We start from the raw sequence: 24,024 nt of genomic DNA, 5'->3' as shown, positions 1-24,024 counted from the left end.
TGTGGACACAAGACGGACATTGACGACAAGACTACGTAATATGAGTGTGGACACAAGACAGACACAGACGACCAGACTACGTAATATGAGTGTGGGCACAAGACAGACATTGACGACAAGTCTAAGTAATATGAGTGTGGACACAGGACAGACACTGACGACAAGACTAAGTAATATGAGTGTGGACACAGGACAGACACTGACGACAAGACTACGTAAAATGAGTGTGGACACAAGACAGACACTGACGACAAGACTACGTAATATGAGTGTGGACACAAGACGGACATTGACGACAAGACTACGTAATATGAGTGTGGACACAAGACAGACACAGACGACCAGACTACGTAATATGAGTGTGGGCACAAGACAGACATTGACGACAAGTCTAAGTAATATGAGTGTGGACACAGGACAGACACTGACGACAAGACTAAGTAATATGAGTGTGGACACAGGACAGACACTGACGACAGGACTACGTAATATGAGTGTGGACACAAGACAGACACTGACGACAAGACTACGTAATATGAGCGTGGACACAAGACAGACACTGACGAAAAGACTAAGTAATATGAGTGTGGACACAGGACAGACACTGACGGCAAGACTACGTAATATGAGTGTGGACACAAGACAGACACTGACGACAAGGCTACGTAATATGAGTGTGGACACAAGACAGACATTGACGACAAGACTACGTAATATGATCGTGGACACAAGACAAACATTGACGACAATACTACGTAATATGATCGTGGACACAAGACAAACACTGGCGAAAAGACTACGTAATATGAGTGTGGACACAAGACAGACATTGACGACAAGACTACGTAATATGAGTGTGGACACAAGACAGACATTGACGACAATACTACGTAATATGAGTGTGGACACAAGACAGACATTGACGACAAGACTACGTAATATGAGTGTGGACACAAGACAGACATTGACGACAATACTACGTAATATGAGTGTGGACACAAGACAGACACTGACGACAAGACTACGTAATATGAGTGTGGACACAAGACAGACATTGACGACAATACTACGTAATATGATCGTGGACACAAGACAGACACTGACGACAAGACTACGTAATATGAGTGTGGACACAAGACAGACATTGACGACAAGACTACGTAATAAGAGTGTGGATATCGGCAGATGTATAGATAATAAAGCTTTTGTTCACATGTAATTTTTTTTTATTTCTAGAGAATGTCTCCGAATCTTAACAGATTTATATAAAAATGAGAAATGCTATTAGTTATCGATTTCGTTGGACAACATATTCAACACAAATGTGTATGATAAGTCGCCTGTCACCAACAATGTCGATTTCATCATTAAGCGGTAGATAGGGCAATCCGTTTTTTGAAATTATATATTGCCTTGATTATGTATATTAAGTTGACTTGTACACAATGCCAAGTTACAATATTATGTTTTAATTACATTATGTATTGTCAAGACATCATTGCGGCCAAGTGGATCAGGCAAGGACATCACAGATTGACTGTAATAGATCGGCAATGTCAGAATTTTCTGCTGTGACCCCATCAGAACATGCCCTATTAATTTTCTTCAAAACTTTCATATAAAATTTCACTTTTTTATCTGTTGGTCCCCCGGTTGGTCTGGGCCCTCCAGTTGGTCTTGGTCCCCCAGTTGGTCTTGGTCCCCCCGTTGGTCTGGGCCCTCCAGTTGGCCTCGGTGCGTCATTTAATATCTCGCAGACTACGTCTAAGATGTCGGCGACTGGCCTTCCATCGATCTCAGTAATAGTGTCGATGGCGTCGTTTCCACATACCTCTTTGAGGGCTGCTAGTGTGTCTTCAAATAATCGCCTCCTCCCGCCGGGACCTCTACGTCTTTCGGTGTCATCGTCGTCTTCCCCGCTGTCCCCGTCGTCTAATGCAGTACAGATTTCCTCTACAACTACACGCGCTGGTCCCTGTCCATTGCTCGATTTCTCAACAGCCTTGCACGCCTTCTTAAGCATACCTAATGCACGTTTTACTTGCTGTTTCAGGTCCATCGTCGGCTTTGGTCTGCGTCTTTTCTCCATTCCACTATTAGGTCCTCCAGTAGGCTTTGGTCCTCCAGTTGGTTTTGGTCCTCCAGTTGGTTTGAGGCCATCACCCTCAATAATACCACAGACTATGTCCAATATATCATCATATGATTTGCCCCACATCTTATTCCGCTTTGTCTGGATGAACATGTTGTCACATATATCAGTAAGTGCTGCTAGCGTGTCTTGAAACAAACTACCCGCCTTGTCACCTGGTTTGCGCTTTTCTTGTGTAGATTTGACGTCATTATTGCCGCTTTTTAATGCCTTGCAAATTTCCTCTATTACAACACGCGCAGGACCTTGTCCATTGTTATTTTTCTCAATGGTCTTACAAGCTTTCTTCAACATGTTAAAAGCACGTTTTATTTGTTCCTCTGGGACGCCGGTTGGTTTTGGTCGTCCAGTTGGTTTAGGTCCCCCGGTTGGTTTGGGGTTTTCAGTTGGTTCTGGTCCTCCAGTTGGAGTCGGACCAACTTCTTCATTTTCATTGTCGATTATGGTGCATAATACGTCAAAGACATCTCCCACTGGCTTCTTATCGACCTTCATCTTAAGGTTAAATACGTCATCGTTTGCGCACAGTTTTTCAAGGGCAGATAAAGCTTTCTCAAATACTGCTTCCTTACCACGTGTATCTATATCATCCGTAGTGATGTCGGATTTGACAGCATTATCATTATATAACGCATTACATATCTGTTCTATGATGTCACGTGCCTGCCCCTGTCCAGCGTCAGATTTTCTGGCAGTCTTACAAGCCTTCTTCAGCGATTTCATAGCGTTTTTTACTTGTTTCTTAAGCTTTTTTTGATTCGGTTTTCGTCTTTTTTCCATACCATCGTCTGGGTCTTCCGTTGGTCCCGGATTTGTAGTTGGTTCAGGGTCCTCTTCATCATCCTCTTCACTACTGTCATCATTGAAAACGGAACAAATTTGCTCAAGTGAGTCCTTTAAGGGCAAAGGGAGACCGTCGAAATTGGCCCTATTACAGATTCGCTCTAATGTTTCAAGTAAACGAGGAAGAGCCTCGCCGTCATCATGATCGTCACCTCGAACATCGAGTTTGGCATGACCTTCACTTTGCCCAGATGACAGCATGACGCTTCTCAGTGCTTCCTCGTTCGTCTTCTCTGTAAGGACACGGAGCAATCTCTGGAGAAGCTCCTTGTTAGCGCCATGTGATTGTACAGGGTAGGCAACCTGCACCAACAGCCCGACATAGAGGCAGAGCTCAGCTAGACGCTTCATATCTACAAAGATAAACATTGTTACCCGGTAAGCAAGTGTGCAGGACAGAAACGAAAAGTATTTTTCTACGTGTGTAACATATGTCAAACAATTCTAACCAGTAGATACATTCTGTAATTTCAATATGTAATGCATAACGTATTCAAGAAATAGATATAATATATATACAATGCATTGTAAACATGGTTCAGTTTACACCAACTGCGAAATAAGTTGTGTAAACATATATTTATAGCACTTATTGGCCCGGATTGGAGCACGCGAGGGGTCTTCTGAGGGAGGAAACGTTTTACTGTGGAAGGAATTGTCTTACTGTGGGAGGAAACGTCTTACAATGGGAGAAAATGACATACTATGTGAAGAAACGTCTTACTGTGGGAGTAAACGTCTTACTTTGGGGGAAATGTCTTAATGTGGGAAGAAATGTCATACTATGGGAGGAAACGTCTTACTGTGGGAAGAAATATCTTACTGTGGGAGGAAACGTCTTACTGAGGTAGGAAACGTCTTACTATGGGAGGAAACGTCTTACTGAGGTAGGAAACGTTTTGATATGGGAGTAAACGTCTTACTGTGGGAGGAAACGTTTTAATATGGGAGTAAACGTCTTACTGTGGGAGTAAACGTCTTACTTTGGGAAGAAACGCCTTACTGTGGGAGGAAATATCTTACTATGGGAGGAAACGTCTTACTGTGGGAGGAAACGTATTACTATGAAGGAAAACGTCTTACTTTGGGAGGAAATGTCTTACTGTGGGAGGAAACGTATTACTATGAAGGAAAACGTCTTACTGAGGTAGGAAACGTCTTACTGTGGGAGGAAACGTCTTACTGTGGGAGGAAACGTCTTACTGTGGGAGGAAACGTCTTACTGAGGTAGGAAACGTCTTACTGTGGGAGGAAACGTCTTACTTTGGGAAGAAACGTATTACTATGAAGGAAAACGTCTTACTGTGGGAGGAAACGTCTTACTGTGGGAGGAAACGTATTACTATGAAGGAAAACGTCTTACTGAGGTAGGAAACGTCTTACTGTGGGAGGAAACGTCTTACTGTGGGAGGAAACGTCTTACTGTGGGAGGAAATATCTTACTATGGGAGGAAACGTCTTACTATGAAGGAAAACGTCTTACTGAGGTAGGAAACGTCTTACTGTGGGAGGAAACGTCTTACTGTGGGAGGAAACGTATTACTATGAAGGAAAACGTCTTACTGTGGGAGGAAACGTCTTACTGTGGGAGGAAACGTATTACTATGAAGGAAAACGTCTTACTGAGGTAGGAAGCGTTTTGATATGGGAGTAAACGTCTTACTGTGGGAGGAAACGTCTTACTGAGGTAGGAAACGTCTTACTATGAAGGAAAACGTCTTACTTTGGGAGGAAATGTCTTACTGTGGGAGGAAACGTTTTAAAACGTCTATACTTGTTATGATCGTCAATAATGTGAAGTATAATTGATTGATTAACATTATCTAGATTGCCATTTCCTGTCCCATTTTTTGTGTGTTGATAACCCTAAAACATTTTATTGTCATCTCCGACAATATATCTGCAAATGTAAATCAATTCATTGTTCGATATCAACACGAGATGATCGATTACTTCGTAATATAATCGTGTGTCTTATTTGAGGAGGAGGAGGAGGAGGAGGAGGAGGTATATACGTAGGATAATGTTTGACGTCCTATCCTAACGCCATTTGGTCTGCGTGAGTTTTCCGTAGTCACCGTATAGCGGGTTATTTTAGCGAGGGTCAAATTGATCTTTTAATGTTAAGATTGAAGGATTGAATTTTAATTTTTAAATTCGTATTAACTCATTTTCATTCGTGAGCATTAAAAGGAGAAGAGCGACGAAGTATATAGTAAACTAGCATCTTTATAATGAAATAAGACTATGACACATTCCCGTCTCGTCTGTCTCTACTATAATGTCGGTGATTGGGTTTGTCAAACTACCGGTGTCAATCCCCAATATTTTCCAGGTAAGAAATTCTAAAATGCATAAGTCATAAGTAGGGCGAAAAATTTACATGGTTTATTGTCAGTGACGATGTAGCTACCGTTTCATATAGTTTCAATAGAGGTCGTTAGTTTAGTGAGTATATCTCTAAACGTTACGAGAACCTGGTCTGACCATGTCTAGTGTATGTTGAAGAAGTGAAATAACTACGTATACTATCTTTATTGGACCAGAACCACAAAATTAGCCGGAATTATAATGCGAGTAGAAAGTACCAATGTGATTGGTCAAACTCCGAAGCAAAATTTACATCGTCACTAGTGGTGACCAGGTCTAGCTGTTAATAGGACGTCAAACAAAATAAACCAATTAACTAAGGTGAGCAGGTATTCCACTGGTAAACTATATGTGTGATATGTCACCAAGAAATAGACGCGTTTCTGTATAATTCTATTCCGTCACCAAGAAGTATGTATTATATTCTATTGTGACATCACCAAGAAGTAGGCGTATCCTATACTTATACTCTGTATGTGTGACGTCACCGAGATTCCGACAACTCGGGTATTAATGATTTGTTTATTTTGTTTTATTGCTTTCTGTAGCCTGTTACGGCACCAATAAGTAATTGTGTTTAAGTCTGTCGGTACACGTACGAACTTTAACCAGAAGACTGAAACGTGAATCACGTGACAATGTACCCATGGGCTATAGATAACATCTACGATATTCTATGGTCAGCTCTATTGAGGCTATAGTAATTACCATTGCTGGACAATAATGATAAATCAGGCGTGGGATGATTATTTACAGAATGGTTTACTTAATGCGTAACACAATAATGAAATGGTTCAATAAGAGTACGTGGTCACTATTATAACGTAACCAGCCCAAACACAACGAAAAGGTTAACGGATTATACAGGTTACATTACGTCTGGTTAACATGGTTACCGGTTTATACATCGTAATATAGATATTTAAACAGATTAACCATCAGCAGGTTTGGTTAACATGGTTACCGGTTAATAAAAGGTAATACAGATATTTTAACAGTTAAACTATCAACAGGTCTGGTGAACATGGTTACCGGTTAATACCGGGTATATATAGAAATTCAAACAGTCTAACTATCAACATGTCTGGTTAACATGGCTACCGGTTAATACAGGGTAATACTGTAGTTAGACACGCTAGTCAGTAGTTACTTTGGTGAGACACGCTAGTCAGTAGTTACTGTAGTGAGACACATTAGTCAGTTGTTACTGTAGTGAGACACGCTAGTCAGTAGTTACTGTGGTGAGACACGCTAGTCAGTAGTTACTGTAGTGAGACACACTAGTCAGTAGTTACTGTGGTGAGACACGCTAGTCAGTAGTTACTGTAGTGAGACACACTAGTCAGTAGTTACTGTAGTGAGACACGCTAGTCAGTAGTTACTGTAGTGAGACACACTAATCAGTAGTTACTGTAGTGAGACACACTAGTCAGTAGTTACTGTAGTGAGACACATTAGTCAGTAGTTACTGTAGTGAGACACACTAGTCAGTAGCTACTGTAGTGAGACACACTAGTCAGTAGTTACTGTAGTGAGACACGCTAGTCAGTAGTTACTGTAGTGAGACACGCTAGTCAGTAGTTACTGTGGTGAGACACGCTAGTCAGTAGTTACTGTAGTGAGACACACTAGTCAGTAGTTACTGTGGTGAGACACGGTAGTCAGGAGTTACTGTAGTGAGGACACAACTAGTCTAGTAGTTACTGTAGTGAAACCACGTTAGTCAGTAGTTACTGTAGATGAGACACACTAATCAAGTAGTTACTGTAGTGAGACACACTAGCCAGTAGTTACTGTAGTGAGACACATTAGTCAGTGTTGTTACATGTAGTGAGACACACTAGTCAGAGTAGTGAGAACAACCTAGCCAGTAGTACTGTGGTGAGACACGCTTAGTCCAGTAGTTTACTGTAGTGAGACACATTGAGTCTAGTAGTTACATGTGCTGGAACATATATAACTCACGGCGTGGGATGATTATTACAGAATGGTTTACTTATGCGTAACACAACTATATAACATGGTTCACATAAAGTACGTGGTACACCTATATAACGGTAACAGCCAACAACACAACAGCAGGTTAACGGTATTATACAGCGTACATTACGTCTGGTTAACAGCTACCGTTTAACGGGTAATATGATAGTTTAAACGATTAACCATCAGTCAGGTTTTGGTTAACACATGGTTACCTTATGAAACAGGGTACTATAACAGTATATTTGTGTTAACACGTTAAACATATTACAGTCTGGTGAACATGGTTTACCAGTTAAACCGGTATTATAGAATTCAAACAGTCTAACTTGAACCATGTCTGTTATACATGGTTACCGTTATATACAGGGTAATTACTGTAGTTAGACACGCTAGTCAGTAGTTACTTTGGTGAGACACGCTAGTCAGTAGTTACTGTAGTGAGACACATTAGTCAGTAGTTACTGTAGTGAGACACGCTAGTCAGTAGTTACTGTAGTGAGACACGCTAGTCAGTAGTTACTGTAGTGAGACACACTAGTCAGTAGTTACTGTGGTGAGACACACTAGTCAGTAGTTACTGTAGTGAGACACATTAGTCAGTAGTTACTGTAGTGAGACACACTAGTCAGTAGTTACTGTAGTGAAACACGTTAGTCAGTAGTAACTGTAGTGAGACATGCTAGTCAGTAGTTACTGTAGTGAGACATACTAGTCAGTAGTTACTGTAGTGAGACACGTTAGTCAGTAGTGAGACACGTTAGTCAGTAGTTACTGTAGTGAGACACGCTAGCTAGTAGTTACTGTAGTGAGACACGCTAGTCAGTAGTTACTGTAGTGAGACACGCTAGTCAGTAGTTACTGTAGTGAGACACGCTAGTCAGTAGTTACTGTAGTGAGACACGCTAGTCAGTAGTTACTGTAGTGAGACACGCTAGTCAGTAGTTACTGTAGTGAGACACACTAGTCAGTAGTTACTGTAGTGAGACACACTAGTCAGTAGTTACTGTAGTGAGACACATTAGTCAGTTGTTACTGTAGTGAGACACACTAGTCAGTAGTTACTGTAGTGAGACACACTAGTCAGTAGTTACTGTAGTTAAACACGCTAGTCAGTAGTTACTGTGGTGAGACACGCTAGTCAGTAGTTACTGTGGTGAGACACGCTAGTCAGTAGTTACTGTGGTGAGACACGCTAGTCAGTAGTTACTGTGGTGAGACACGCTAGTCAGTAGTTACTGTAGTTAAACACGCTAGTCAGTAGTTACTGTGGTGAGACACGCTAGTCAGTATTTACTGTGGTGAGACACGCTAGTCAGTAGTTACTGTAGTGAGACACACTAGTCAGTAGTTACTGTGGTGAGACACGCTAGTCAGTAGTTACTGTAGTGAGACACACTAGTCAGTAGTTACTGTAGTTAGACACGCTAGTCAGTAGTTACTGTAGTGAGACACGCTAGTCAGTAGTTACTGTGGTGAGACACGCTAGTCAGTAGTTACTGTGGTGAGACACGCTAGTCAGTATTTACTGTAGTGAGACACGCTAGTCAGTAGTAACTGTAGTGAGACACGCCAGTCAGTAGTTACTGTGGTGAGACACGCTAGTCAGTAGTTACCTTAGTGAGACACACTAGTCAGTAGTTACTGTAGTGAGACACGCTAGTCAGTAGTTACTGTAGTGAGACACGCTAGTCAGTAGTAGTAACTGTAGTGAGACATACTAGTCAGTAGTTACTGTAGTGAGACACGCTAGTCAGTAGCTACAGTAGTGAGACACGCTAGTCAGTAGTTACTGTAGTGAGACACGCTAGTCAGTAGTTACTGTAGTGAGACACGCTAGTCAGTAGTTACTGTAGTGAGACACGCTAGTCAGTAGTTACTGTAGTGAGACACGCTAGTCAGTAGTTACTGTAGTGAGACACGCTAGTCAGTAGTTACTGTAGTGAGACACGCTAGTCAGTAGTTACTGTAGTGAGACACACTAGTCAGTAGTTACTGTAGTGAGACACACTAGTCAGTAGTTACTGTAGTGAGACACATTAGTCAGTTGTTACTGTAGTGAGACACACTAGTCAGTAGTTACTGTAGTGAGACACACTAGTCAGTAGTTACTGTAGTTAAACACGCTAGTCAGTAGTTACTGTGGTGAGACACGCTAGTCAGTAGTTACTGTGGTGAGACACGCTAGTCAGTAGTTACTGTGGTGAGACACGCTAGTCAGTAGTTACTGTGGTGAGACACGCTAGTCAGTAGTTACTGTAGTTAAACACGCTAGTCAGTAGTTACTGTGGTGAGACACGCTAGTCAGTATTTACTGTGGTGAGACACGCTAGTCAGTAGTTACTGTAGTGAGACACACTAGTCAGTAGTTACTGTGGTGAGACACGCTAGTCAGTAGTTACTGTAGTGAGACACACTAGTCAGTAGTTACTGTAGTTAGACACGCTAGTCAGTAGTTACTGTAGTGAGACACGCTAGTCAGTAGTTACTGTGGTGAGACACGCTAGTCAGTAGTTACTGTTGTGAGACACGCTAGTCAGTAGTTACTGTGGTGAGACACGCTAGTCAGTAGTTACCGTAGTGAGACACGCTAGTCAGTAGTTACTGTAGTGAGACACGCTAGTCAGTAATTACTGTAGTGAGACACGCTAGTCAGTAGTTACTGTAGTGAGACACGCCAGTCAGAAGTTACTGTGGTGAGACACGCTAGTCAGTAGTTACTGTAGTGAGACACACTAGTCAGTAGTTACTGTAGTGAGACATACTAGTCAGTTGTTACTGTAGTGAGACACGTTAGTCAGTAGTAACTGTAGTGAGACATACTAGTCAGTAGTTACTGTAGTGAGACACGCTAGTCAGTAGCTACAGTAGTGAGACACGCTAGTCAGTAGTTACTGTAGTGAGACACGCTAGTCAGTAGTTACTGTAGTGAGACACGCTAGTCAGTAATTACTGTAGTGAGACACGCTAGTCAGTAGTTACTGTAGTGAGACACGCTAGTCAGTAGTTACTGAGGTGAGACACGCTAGCCAGTAATAACTGTAGTGAGACACGCTAGTCAGTAGTTACTGTAGTGAGACACGTTAGTCAGTAGTGAGACACGTTAGTCAGTAGTAACTGTAGTGAGACAGGCTAGTTAGTAGTTACTGTAGTGAGACACGCTAGTCAGTAGTTACTGTAGTGAGACACGCTAGTCAGTAGTTACTGTAGTAAGACACGCTAGTCAGTAGTTACTGTAGTGAGACACGCTAGTCAGTAGTTACTGTGGTGAGACACACTAGTCAGTAGTTACTGTGGTGAGACACGCTAGTCAGTAGTTACTGTAGTGAGACACGCTAGTCAGTAGTTACCGTAGTGAGACACGCTAGTCAGTTGTTACTGTAGTGAGACACGTTAGTCAGTAGTAACTGTAGTGAGACATACTAGTCAGTAGTTACTGTAGTGAGACACGCTAGTCAGTAGCTACAGTAGTGAGACACGCTAGTCAGTAGTTACTGTAGTGAGACACGCTAGTCAGTAGTTACTGTAGTGAGACACGCTAGTCAGTAATTACTGTAGTGAGACACGCTAGTCAGTAGTTACTGTAGTGAGACACGCTAGTCAGTAGTTACTGAGGTGAGACACGCTAGCCAGTAATAACTGTAGTGAGACACGCTAGTCAGTAGTTACTGTAGTGAGACACGTTAGTCAGTAGTGAGACACGTTAGTCAGTAGTAACTGTAGTGAGACAGGCTAGTTAGTAGTTACTGTAGTGAGACACGCTAGTCAGTAGTTACTGTAGTGAGACACGCTAGTCAGTAGTTACTGTAGTAAGACACGCTAGTCAGTAGTTACTGTAGTGAGACACGCTAGTCAGTAGTTACTGTGGTGAGACACACTAGTCAGTAGTTACTGTGGTGAGACACGCTAGTCAGTAGTTACTGTAGTGAGACACGCTAGTCAGTAGTTACCGTAGTGAGACACGCTAGTCAGTAGTAACTGTAGTGAGACACATTAGTCAGCAGTTACTGTAGTTAGACATGCTAGCCAGTAGTAACTGTAGTGAGACACGCTAGTCAGTAGTCACTGTATTGAGACACGCTAGTCAGCAGTTATTGTAGTGAGACACGCTAGTCAGTAGTTACTGTGGTGAGACACGCTAGTCAGTAGTTACTGTAATGAGACACACTAGTCAGTAATTACTGTGGTTAGACACGCTAGTCAGTAGTTACTGTGGTTAGACACGCTAGTCATTAGTTACTGTAGTGAGACACGCTATTCAGTAGTTACTGTAGTGAGACACGCCAGTCAGTAGTAACTGTAGTGAGACACGCTAGTCAGTAGTTACTGTGGTGAGATACGCTAGTCAGTAGTTACTGTGGTTAGACACGCTAGTCAGTAGTTACTGTAGTGAGACACGCTAGTCAGTAGTGAGACACATTAATCAGTAGTTACTGTATTGAGACACGATAGTCAGTAGTTACTCTAGTGAGACACGCTAGTCAGTAGTTACTGTAGTGAGACACGCTAGTCAGTATGTACTGTAGTGAGACATACTAGTCAGTTGTTACTGTAGTGAGACACGTTAGTCAGTAGTAACTGTAGTGAGACATACTAGTCAGTAGTTACTGTAGTGAGACACGCTAGTCAGTAGTTACCGTAGTGAGACACGCTAGTCAGTAGTTACTGTAGTGAGACACGCTAGTCAGTAGTTACTGTAGTGAGACACGCTAGTCAGTAATTACTGTAGTGAGACACGCTAGTCAGTAGTTACTGTAGTGAGACACGCCAGTCAGAAGTTACTGTGGTGAGACACGCTAGTCAGTAGTTACTGTAGTGAGACACACTAGTCAGTAGTTACTGTAGTGGGACATACTAGTCAGTTGTTACTGTAGTGAGACACGTTAGTCAGTAGTAACTGTAGTGAGACATACTAGTCAGTAGTTACTGTAGTGAGACACGCTAGTCAGTAGTTACAGTAGTGAGACACGCTAGTCAGTAGTTACTGTAGTGAGACACGCTAGTCAGTAGTTACTGTAGTGAGACACGCCAGTCAGTAGTTACTGTAGTGAGACACGCTAGTCAGTAGTTACTGTAGTGAGACACGCTAGTCAGTAGTTACTGTAGTGAGACACGCTAGTCAGTAGTTACTGTAGTGAGACACGCTAGTCAGTAGTTACTGTAGTGAGACACGCTAGTCAGTAGTTACTGTAGTGAGACACGCTAGTCAGTAGTTACTGTAGTGAGACACGCTAGTCAGTAGTTACTGTAGTGAGACACGCCAGTCAGTAGTTACTGTAGTGAGACACGCCAGTCAGTAGTTACTGTAGTGAGACACGCCAGTCAGTAGTTACTGTAGTGAGACACGCCAGTCAGTAGTTACTGTAGTGAGACACGTTAGTCAGTAGTGAGACACGTTAGTCAGTAGTTACTGTAGTGAGACACGCCAGTCAGTAGTAACTGTAGTGAGACACGTTAGTCAGTAGTGAGACACGTTAGTCAGTAGTTACTGTAGTGAGACACGCTAGTTAGTAGTTACTGTAGTGAGACACGCTAGTCAGTAGTTACTGTAGTGAGACACGCTAGTCAGTAGTTACTGTAGTGAGACACGCTAGTCAGTAGTTACTGTAGTGAGACACGCTAGTCAGTAGTTACTGTGGTGGAACACACTAGTCAGTAGTTACTGTGGTGAGACACGCTAGTCAGTAGTAACTGTAGTGAGACACATTAGTCAGCAGTTACTGTAGTTAGACATGCTAGCCAGTAGTAACTGTAGTGAGACACGCTAGTCAGTAGTTACAGTAGTGAGACACGCTAGTCAGTAGTTACTGTGGTGAGACACGCTAGTCAGTAGTTACTGTAATGAGACACACTAGTCAGTAATTACTGTGGTTAGACACGCTAGTCAGTAGTAACTGTGGTTAGACACGCTAGTCACTAGTTACTGTAGTGAGACACGCTATTCAGTAGTTACTGTAGTGAGACACGCCAGTCAGTAGTAACTGTAGTGAGACACGCTAGTCAGTAGTTACTGTGGTGAGATACGCTAGTCAGTAGTTACTGTGGTTAGACACGCTAGTCAGTAGTTACTGTAGTGAGACACGCTAGTCAGTAGTGAGACACATTAATCAGTAGTTACTGTATTGAGACACGCTAGTCAGTAGTTACTCTAGTTAGACACGCTAGTCAGTAGTTACTGTAGTGAGACACGCTAGTCAGTATGTACTGTAGTGAGACACGCTAGTCAGTAGTTTCTGTAGTGAGACACGCTAGTCAGTAGTTACTGTAGTGAGACACGCTAGCCAGTAGTTACTGTAGTGAGACACGCCAGCCAGTAGTTACTGTAGTGAGACACGCTAGTCAGTAGTTACTGTAGTGAGACACATTAGTCAGTAATAACTGTAGTGAGACACGGAAATACATTAATTAAGCGAGATACATGAATACATTAATTAAGCGAGATACATTAAGACATTAATTAAGCGATGCAGATATATACATTAGTCAGATGAGACAGTACGTTGGCCAGATCAATTATAAACTAAAAAGTTCTTATACGTACCTCTTTGTCGTAAAAACTTAGAACCCGTAGAGAAGTTTGGTGTGCTCTGGTGTGTCTTAGTGGAATTGTGATGGAGTTGACCCATGTCCAGTGTAATAAGGCCCAACGCAGACCAGTGACGTCATAGCGGGTACCTGTTGGAGACAGTAGCATTTCATTGCACGTGACCCGATGGTGACCAGATCGTGACTGACCATCACAGATATCACAATTATAATCTTCAGGTCCCGCGGCGATGTTCTACTCACTGTTTTCATTTCATAGACCCGAAATACGATGACGTACGTTGTCTATTTTCGTTGGCGAGAAACATTTCAGAATGTATACTTTACGGGGCTGATGTAAGTATTTCGATATAATTGTGTCTTGCCTCAGTTAGTACCACCAGCCCGCGGACAGATCACACGAGTGGTTACCAGAAGTCACGATCTACTCTAGCTCAATTGACTTTGGTAAATCAACAATGATTTTTATGTCTGTCCCTTTTTTCAATACAAGAGTTCCTCCGACGGTGATTTCTATGTCTGTCCTTTGTTCCAATAAAAGAGTTCCTCCGACGGATTCAAAATTATCACTATTTTGACTTCAAAACTGTGAATATGCACTTTTGTGTCTTCAAATACATGTTTATATTTCTTTAATAGTAAAATGTACGGAAGTGAAGTTTACAAGTACATAATTTGAACTAAAATATAAGTTATAACTATTTCATTGCATGGCATGCTTTACTTCCATTCGATGCGCTTTTAATCTACAAAGAGAATCATTTAACGTTTTTCATTGAAATGGTTTTGAAAATAAATATGCAATTTGCACACAACAGACGACCTCGCGGTTAGTTATCACCTTGACTGTTTGAAGGTCGTGATGATCACCGAAAAGCATTGTTATCTTTGAAAGGACAGGGATGATTTAAAAGTTGAATGGGTTTAAGGGGCATCTAAACAGTAAATCCGGTCAAAACAGTGATATTTCACAAGCCTATGAATTCCTACTATGGTACAATTTTTAAACACGCATGTGGGTTAATGTTGCGTCCCATTTCGTTGCTCATTAGTGTATTCATGTAAAATATACATTGTTGTACATTGTTGCAACTTGTACATTCCGATGACGTCACATTGTTTACAGATCCCGCGTTGTGTCTGCACTGCCTGACTCGAAATCTTCATTCTGTGTTTTTTAGTGTTTTTGTCAGTTTTTCTTTTATTTCAATTGATCAGGTATGGTAAAACAACCTCAATCAATATGAGTTGTGAATGTAGTTTTAAGAAAAAACGGCATGTTGCGCAAAAGACTTCAACTTTCACTTTGTCAGTGCATTCGTGATCGCGGCTTAGATCGACTGTCATGGAAACGACGTCAAGGACGGTTGTTTTACCACAGTGTCGAATCTACAAACTTGTTTGTACAACCGAAAACTTCTAACTATACATTATGTCTTTGGAAATCATCTGTAAATAATTAATTGAATTAATCACGATGCATTGCATTCGTCTATCAACGTTTGTGCGTTTCTATATGCCGATTTCGATGCGTGAACATTAACACACAATAAATCGTCCTAGAGCACCCTACTACCCATAATTAATACTTATGAAACATAAAAGAGCATGAAGACAAAGAAGGTAATTGTACGAGAACAACGAAAAGTGCTGTACAGTCTTACGAAAATGACAAACATCGTCAAAATTATTAAAAAAAAAGAGTCAATCGACAATACGTCAATTAATGCCATATGTAACTGTACGTCACGGAATAAATAGAAGAATGTACAGCACTTTTCCTCGGTTTCTTAGTACGATAAACAATGGTATCACGTTTGTTTATACGGCATAATACGTTAGTTGGGTGTTCTGGCCATATTTACCGACCAAGTGTTAATGTAGTCCTTCGTGCCGGTCACGTGACCACGCGACAACACAAGGACCGACGAAAACATCCCGATAAGGACGTTGGACATCTAACATTAAAATCCGGTCAAGGAAACCAACAGAACTGACGGGGAAATTGTAAAATAATGCATTTATTTAAAAACTTAACGATTTTAGTTCTTTTTAATTATATATGCAACATTAACCCACTTGCGCAGAAGTAACATGTTGAACTTTTAGTATATCTATGTGTCATAGCAAACCGTTTGACTTGCTGTCGACATGTAATTTGATAAACTCTTTGTAAATTTCAACAAGACATACGAAAAATGCATGTTTCAGAGATGATTAGGTCATTTGCCCAAACTAGCCATGTCGTTTTGCTCACAGACGTCTAGAGCACAAAATAGGAGCGTTGGTTTGACCAGATTCGACTTTATTATATGTATAAATACTGTTTTCATTTTGGCCTAGAGATGCAAATGGCGGTCGTGAATGATATCACACAAATATGGCATATAAGGAGGTATGTCAAACATCAAAAGTGCTCATATTAGACACTATAAAGAACTCTGAAAATGGTAAGACTGAATTTAGAAAACAATGTTCAACCGTTGACTTTGGAGTAAAATATGCCTATTTCTGAAACAGTGGCCACAAACTCACCGGTTTAACAATTTAACTTAAACAGGTCCTTTTTACTATGATCAGATGTCTTTAAAGTATGATAAAGGAGCATTTTTATTGATTGAAATGCCTCCATAGCTATATGCCTTATTTGTGTACATTATTCACAGCCGCCATTTGCATTTCAAGGTCAAAACAAAATATGAGCGCTTACACGTATATAAATAAATTCCGGCCCCACAAATGCTCCTACCATGCGCTATAGATAACAGCTTGACCAGTTTTCAGATTTTGTCATTTTCGCGTCCATGCTACATCTTACCACAAAGTAACTTTATAGAAAAAACTGAAAACATCTGCATGTACAGCAAATTATTAATGTTTGTAAGAAATTATCTTCAGTTTTTAGCCCACGCTGCAGGACTAGGCCTATTCAAATCGCCCGCGGTCCGTCCGTCCGTTCGTAAACAATTATTGTTATCGCTATTTCTCAGAAAGTACTGATGGGATCTTTCTCATATTTCCTATGTGGGTTTCCTTTGATCCCTCGTTGTGCATATTACATTTTCAAACCAATCGGAAAACAAGATGGCGGACAGGCTGCCATCTTGGATTTTGACAATTGAAGTTTGTTATCGCTATTTCTCAGAAAGTACTGAAGGGATTTCATATGTACGTCCCCCTTGGTCCATAGTTATGCATATTGCATTTTGGGACCTGTCTGAAAATAACATGGCCGACAGACAGAAATCTTGGATTTTGACAATAGAAGATTGTTATCGCTATTTCCCAGAAAGTACCAAAGGGATCGTTCTCAAATTTCATATGTAGGTTCCTCTTGGTCCCTCGTATTGCATTTTAGGACCAATATGAAAACAACATGTACGACAGGCAGCCATTATCGCTATTTCTCAAATTTCATATATAGGTTCCCCTTGTTTGAAAAATACTGGAGGGATGTTTCTCAATTTACTCGGATTAGTAAGAGGAAGGAGAAAATAGAGAGATTAGTCTGACATGGAACCTATAAAGATAATCCAGTGGTGGGCGCCAAGATCTATCTGGGATCTCTTGTCTCTTTCGAGACTGGTCACTTTGCGATAGTTTGCATTTTGACAGCGTATACGGTAATATGGCCGCAGTTGGCAAGGAACATATCCTATGGTCAGCGCGCCCCATAGGGTATGTTCGTTGCCAATTGCGGGCATACTACCGTATACGCAGTCAAAATGAGGTACAATCCTTATATTTACATCAAACAAATCGTTTAAATACAGTACGAAGAAAATAAAATCCATGGTGTGTTGCGACGTTGGTAACTACGGCAGCTGTGAATGGTTGGTAAGATAATATAATTCCAGTGAATCTACGTAAAGAAACTTTTATTGCAATTTTGCCAGTGAAATATATATAGGATATTGAATGGTTTCCCGTTTAATATAACATATATTTCACGAGTACGACAGAACATCGATAGTTTTACGAGTGCGAAGCACGAGTGAAAAATATCGAAATATTCTGTCAAACGAGTGAAATATATGTTATATTAAACGGGAAACAATTCAATTTTCTTTTTATTGCATTTCAGAAACTTAAAAACAAAATTAAAAACATCGGAAATTAATAGTTTCAGAAAGTGCGGGAATCAGTAATGACGTCATCTCTTTGTGACGTTACTCCACGTCAAGAATATTTCAATATTTTGATATTTTCACGAGTGCGAAACGGAAAACCTTTCAATATCCTCTATTATTGTTAACAAAATTAAATGAAACAACTCGACAGTTTTGTTAAATACCGTTAACGTTTTTTTATTAATTGATACATTCACAATCCAGAATTTCCGTCTCAGATTATCTATGGTTGTCAAGCACAGCGTGTATTGACACAGATTGACAAAATACTCACTTGACGCCAGCTTATGCGCAGAGATAATCGAGTAACAGGAAACAAAGTTCCAGTTAACTGCGAATATTTAGCATATACGCAGTGGGAAAAAAGGCTCAGCGGATTAATAAGCACGGGAATCGGTAAACAAATTATGACGTCGTCTATTTTTGACGTTATCGAACGTTAACTAGACGGCGCCATTTTGAAATGACGCCGCTGAACAAGGGAAAGTTGTAAACATATGTATGTATCTTATACAATGTAGTAAATGTAAAAATAATATGCAATGTAGCAAATGTATAAATAGTATACAATGTAGTAAATGTAAAAAAAGTATACAATGTAGTCAATGTATATACAATGTAGTAAATGTATAAATAGTCTACAATGTAGTAAATGTATAAATAGTCTACAATGTAGTAAATGTATAAATAGTATACAATGTTGTAAATGTATAAATAGTCTACAATGTAGTAAATGTATAAATAGTATACAATGTTGTAAATGTATAAATAGTATACAATGTAGTAAATGTATAAATAGTATACAATGTAGTAAATGTATATACAATGTAGTAAATGTATAAATAGTCTACAATGTAGTAAATGTATAAATAGTCTACAATGTAGTAAATGTATAAATAGTATACAATGTTGTAAATGTATAAATAGTATACAATGTAGTAAATGTATAAATAGTATACAATGTTGTAAATGTATAAATAGTATACAATGTAGTAAATGTATAAATAGTATACAATGTTGTAAATGTATAAATAGTCTACAATGTAGTAAATGTATAAATAGTATACAATGTTGTAAATGTATAAATAGTATACAATGTAGTAAATGTATAAATAGTATACAATGTAGTAAATGTGTGTGTATTATAGACCTATATATCATATAAATTCTCGCATGTTGAACCAGGTGGAATTATGTCATTACATAGTTTACAAGTCCTGGTTGTATAGGGAATTGATTCGGTCACTCAAGCATGTCGTATTTCCCGAGGGTAAGCGATAATAGAACCCAGATATATCTGTACACGAACCTTAACGTCAACTTTCTGTAGTATCTGGCCTAACAATGTATATCAGTTTACGAAAAGTAAGAAATACACAGATGGATTTAGAATGGATTTTCTAATTATAAACATGAATTAATTACTATACATGATTTGAGTTCAATTTTTACTTTATAAATCATTAAAGGAGATTTTCGAGGACGTCTATATATTAATGGACAGCGATGACATTTGAAGTTCAAGTCTGGAAAATACTACACAAGCAGTAACATTTTAAGTTAATATATCTAAAAACTTTTGTGTTGATACAGTAATATCTCCACATACAATTAGATATCAAACGTTGAATAAAGCTGTTGAATACTGCTGTAGAATAGCCAGCATATGCAGATATGATTCGATGTTGAGTTAGGTGCTATTATATTAAATGCATGAGAGTGATACGATTCTACTGTAAATTCAACCATCTTTAAAGTTATAAGGAATACATGCTACACATGTCAACTAATTATGTATTAATGCAAATTAAAATGTGTTCATTTGTTTAGCCTATGGGCTGCAACGGTCACCCACGAGTTCTATCAAATATGTCATTTATGTTGTGAAATGTTATAGAGCCTTTCAACTTAACCAGGCGATACAACATCACTACGATCTGATAAACTGACTTCTTCTTTATAGTTTCGCTAGACCTTCTTGGCAAAAGAAGATTGCGTGGTATGGAATGGTCTTTTCAAGATGGCGGACCAGGATGAGCGAAGAAGGTAGGTCCTAACTTCAAGCAACCAGATCAGTTGTTTGTATACACATCGTGACCATGACAAGTACCGTACTGAACTCAGAAAAAGACCAACTTCAAATTTTATTGTGCTTTTGTCGTTCAGTTCCAAAATACTTGTAAATCCATCGTGAATTTGGACGAATTGTTGAAATCGTAATCGAGGCGTAATATGCCGATATCGAATTATCAAAATGGTCTAATGTCTGTCTACCTTGTCAGAAATAGTCCTATATGAGATAAAATAGCATGCCATAAACTGTTTATGTCCACTGGCCTGTACTTTTTTCAAAAATTCATGTTAGAAAAAATGCTATGGATTGGTTGCAAAAAGTCCATTAATCTGGCTATGTATTGGTCCCAAAACAATTGTATATGATGCACTATAAGTATAATTGTTTAAACTGATGGTGTCAACCCTTTATTTTACAAATATTCGATCTAACGATTATGGCGGCCTTTCGTTGCTATTATTGCAATTTCAAGGAGGAAACATTGCAAATAGCTATTGACCATAACTACTCCATTCACCCAAACAAAAGGCTAAAGACTAATAGCTAAAGTGTTCGGGCTGAACGTTAGGTCGGGAGACGATATCAAACGATGGTAAGACTAGGTTTACTCTCTGTCCGTACGTAACGCCAAAGTGTGTCGTCTTCGTTCAATCAAACTACACACAATGACAAAGGACCATATCTCGGACAAGTTAAGTGTCAGATTTTTCTGGTTTTACTGTTTTTATGTGGGGCATGCTATCCAGTATACTTCTAGTTTTCCTCAGTCCGTTTTGTATGAACGTAACGTTAACGCCACTTGTCAGCTCTCTAGCAGCTTGAGATATTTTGATCAAACTTCACAAAAATAAAAAGGACCACAATATCTCACTGTGCTTGTTCAATTAACAAATGGAGCAATCACCGTGGTCAAATACATGAAGAAATTACATCGATTGCTGAAGCGAAGCTTTCATAGTTATTTTTATTCTAGAATGTAAGGCGAATACATGTACATAAAGATAACAATTGATACATTGTATATTAAATGGATACTATTTCAACAATACACTAACATACTGCTGTGGTAATTACGCTTCTAATAAAGTTGAATTGATTTACTGAGCAGACGTTGCCCGCATGTGATAAGGCCATTAACTCTTTGAAATATGGTTTGATAAGTCATTAAAAACTTCTTCGGGTCTTAAGCCTTCAAATCAAGTCAAATCAAGTCAGTGGCCTTGATATTCGTAATGTTAAAGAAAACAGAACCAATTTTTTTATAAACAGTTTTAATAAAATAAGCACTTGACATAATTACACAAAGGTGGTTCTACATACAAATACAGTATAGGAACATAACTTAGACCTGACTGGTTCCGACCAACAATATAATCTGGGTATCAATGGTGTTACACACTGATGTAGAGAACATGGCCGCCATTTGTCTGCTGTAACATAAAGGTACGAATTTCCAAATAACAAAGATTTGTTTTCCTTTCTCAATTCAGTATTTAGTACATTAACACATTTGGTATGCATTTATATATTTTTTGTTTCTATGACAACATCATCAGATGTCAACCACATTAAAGTGTCACTTGTCACAACATCATAGGCACGGGAAACCCCCACCTGGTGACAATAGTCACAACATTAGAGGTATGGGAAACCCCACCTGGTGTCACTAGTCACACCATCAGAGGCATGGGAAACCCCCACCTAGTGTCACTAGTCACAACATCAGAGGTAAGGGAAACCCCCACCTGGTGTCACTAGTCACAACATCAGAGGTATGGGAAACCCCCACCTGGTGACAATAGTCACAACATTAGAGGTATGGGAAACCCCACCTGGTGTCACTAGTCACACCATCAGAGGCATGGGAAACCCCCACCTAGTGTCACTAGTCACAACATCAGAGGTAAGGGAAACCCCCACCTGGTGTCACTAGTCACAACATCAGAGGTATGGGAAACCCCCACCTGGTGTCACTAGTCACAACATCAAAGGCACGGGAAACCCCCACCTGGTGTCACTAGTCACAGCATCAGAGGTATGGGAAACCCCACCTGTAGTCACTAGTCACAACATCAGAGGTAAGGGAAACCCCCACCAGGTGTCACTAGTCACAACATCAGAGGTATGGGAAACCCAAACCTGGTGTCACTAGTCACAACATTAGAGGTATGGGAAACCCCCACCAGGTGGCACTAGTCACAACATCAAAGGTATGGGAAACCCCCACCAGGTGTCACTAGTCACAACATCAGAGGTATGGGAAACCCCCACCAGGTGTCACTAGTCACAACATCAGAGGTATGGGAAACCCCCATCAGGTGTCACTAGTCACAACATCAGAGGTATGGGAAACCCCCACCTGGTGTCAATAGTCACAAAATCAGAGGTATGGGAAACCCCCACCTGGTGTCACTAGTCACAACATCAGAGGTAAGGGAAACCCCCACCTGGTGTCACTAGTCACAACATCAAAGGCACGGGAAACCCAAACCTGGTGTCACTAGTCACAACATTAGAGGTATGGGAAACCCCCACCAGGTGGCACTAGTCACAACATCAAAGGTATGGGAAACCCCCACCAGGTGTCACTAGTCACAACATCAGAGGTATGGGAAACCCCCACCAGGTGTCACTAGTCACAACATCAGAGGTATGGGAAACCCCCACCTGGTGTCAATAGTCACAAAATCAGAGGTATGGGAAACCCCCACCTGGTGTCACGTGTCACAACATCAGAGGTATGGGAAACTCCCACCTGGTGTCACTAGTCACAACATCAGAGGTAAGGGAAACCCCACCTGTAGTCACTTGTCACAACATCAGAGGTATGGGAAACCCCCACCTGGTGTCAATAGTCACAACATCAGAGGTAAGGGAAACCCCACCTGGTGTCACTTGTCACAACATCAGAGGTATGGGAAACCCCACCTGTAGTCACTAGTCACAAAATCAGAGGTATGGGAAACCCCCACCAGGTGTCACTAGTCACAACATCAGAGGTAAGGGAAACCCCCACCTGTAGTCACTAGTCACAGCATCAGAGGTATGGGAAACCCCACCTGTAGTCACTAGTCACAACATCAGAGGTATGGGAAACCCCCACCTAGTTTCACAACATCAGAGGTATGGGAAACCCACACCTGGTGTCACTAGTCACAACATCAGAGGTAAGGGAAACCCCCACCAGGTGTCACTAGTCACAACATCAGAGGTAAGGGAAACCCCCACCTGTAGTCACTAGTCACAGCATCAGAGGTATGGGAAACCCCACCTGTAGTCACTAGTCACAACATCAGAGGTATGGGAAACCCCCACCTAGTTTCACAACATCAGAGGTATGGGAAACCCACACCTGGTGTCACTAGTCACAACATCAGAGGTAAGGGAAACCCCCACCTGGTGTCACTAGTCACAACATCAGAGGTATGGGAAACCCCCACCTGTAGTCACTAGTCACAACATCAGAGGCATGGGAAACCCCCACCCGGTGTCAATATTCACAACATCAGAGGTATGGAAACGCCCACCTAGTGTCACGTGTCACAACATCAGAGGTATGGGAAACTCCCACCAGGTGTCACGTGTCACAACATCAGAGGTATGGGAAACCCCCACCAGGTGTCACTAGTCAAAGCATCAGAGGTAAGGGAAACCCCACCTGGTGACAATAGTCACAGCATCAGAGTTATTGGAAACCCCCACCAGGTGTCACTAGTCACAGTCTCAGAGTTATGGGAAACCCCCACCAGGTGTCACTAGTCACAGCCTCAGAGTTAAGGGAAACCTTCACTAGTCACAGCATAACTCTGCCAGGTGTCACTTAACACATCACAGGTATGAGAAACCTTCTTCAGGTGTAACTTGTTAGAAGATTAGGGGTATTGGAAACTCCAATCAGGCGTTGCCTAGATGTAACATCAGGGGTATAA

General features: G+C 40.7%; 1 protein-coding gene across 1 annotated transcript; it reads right to left on the bottom strand.

Moving 5' to 3' along the window:
• Positions 1-1,208: 1,208 nt before the first annotated feature.
• LOC117331444 lies at positions 1,209-14,042 on the bottom strand. Its single transcript, XM_033890156.1, has 2 exons — positions 13,887-14,042; positions 1,209-3,348 (listed from the first exon to the last, which is right to left on the bottom strand). Exons 1-2 carry the CDS (start codon positions 13,969-13,971, stop codon positions 1,514-1,516), a joined length of 1,920 nt encoding a protein of 639 aa, XP_033746047.1. The 5' UTR covers positions 13,972-14,042; the 3' UTR covers positions 1,209-1,513.
• Between the last annotated feature and the right edge of the window lie 9,982 nt (positions 14,043-24,024).

The sequence above is a fragment of the Pecten maximus genome, chromosome 7 (genome assembly GCF_902652985.1).
Source record: "Pecten maximus chromosome 7, xPecMax1.1, whole genome shotgun sequence".
Taxonomy (NCBI): Eukaryota; Metazoa; Mollusca; class Bivalvia; order Pectinida; family Pectinidae; genus Pecten; species Pecten maximus.
The sequence above is the reverse complement of the archived record's forward strand: the minus strand, read 5'-3'. Positions and strand labels throughout refer to the sequence as shown.

Coding starts and splice junctions, on each gene's coding strand:
- LOC117331444 (XM_033890156.1), bottom strand. CDS start 13,971: ATGGGTCAACTCCATCACAATTCCACTAAGACACACCAGAGCACACCA. Junction 3,349..13,886: donor TAAGTTTTTACGACAAAGAG/GTACGTATAAGA, acceptor TTATCTTTGTAG/ATATGAAGCGTCTAGCTGAG.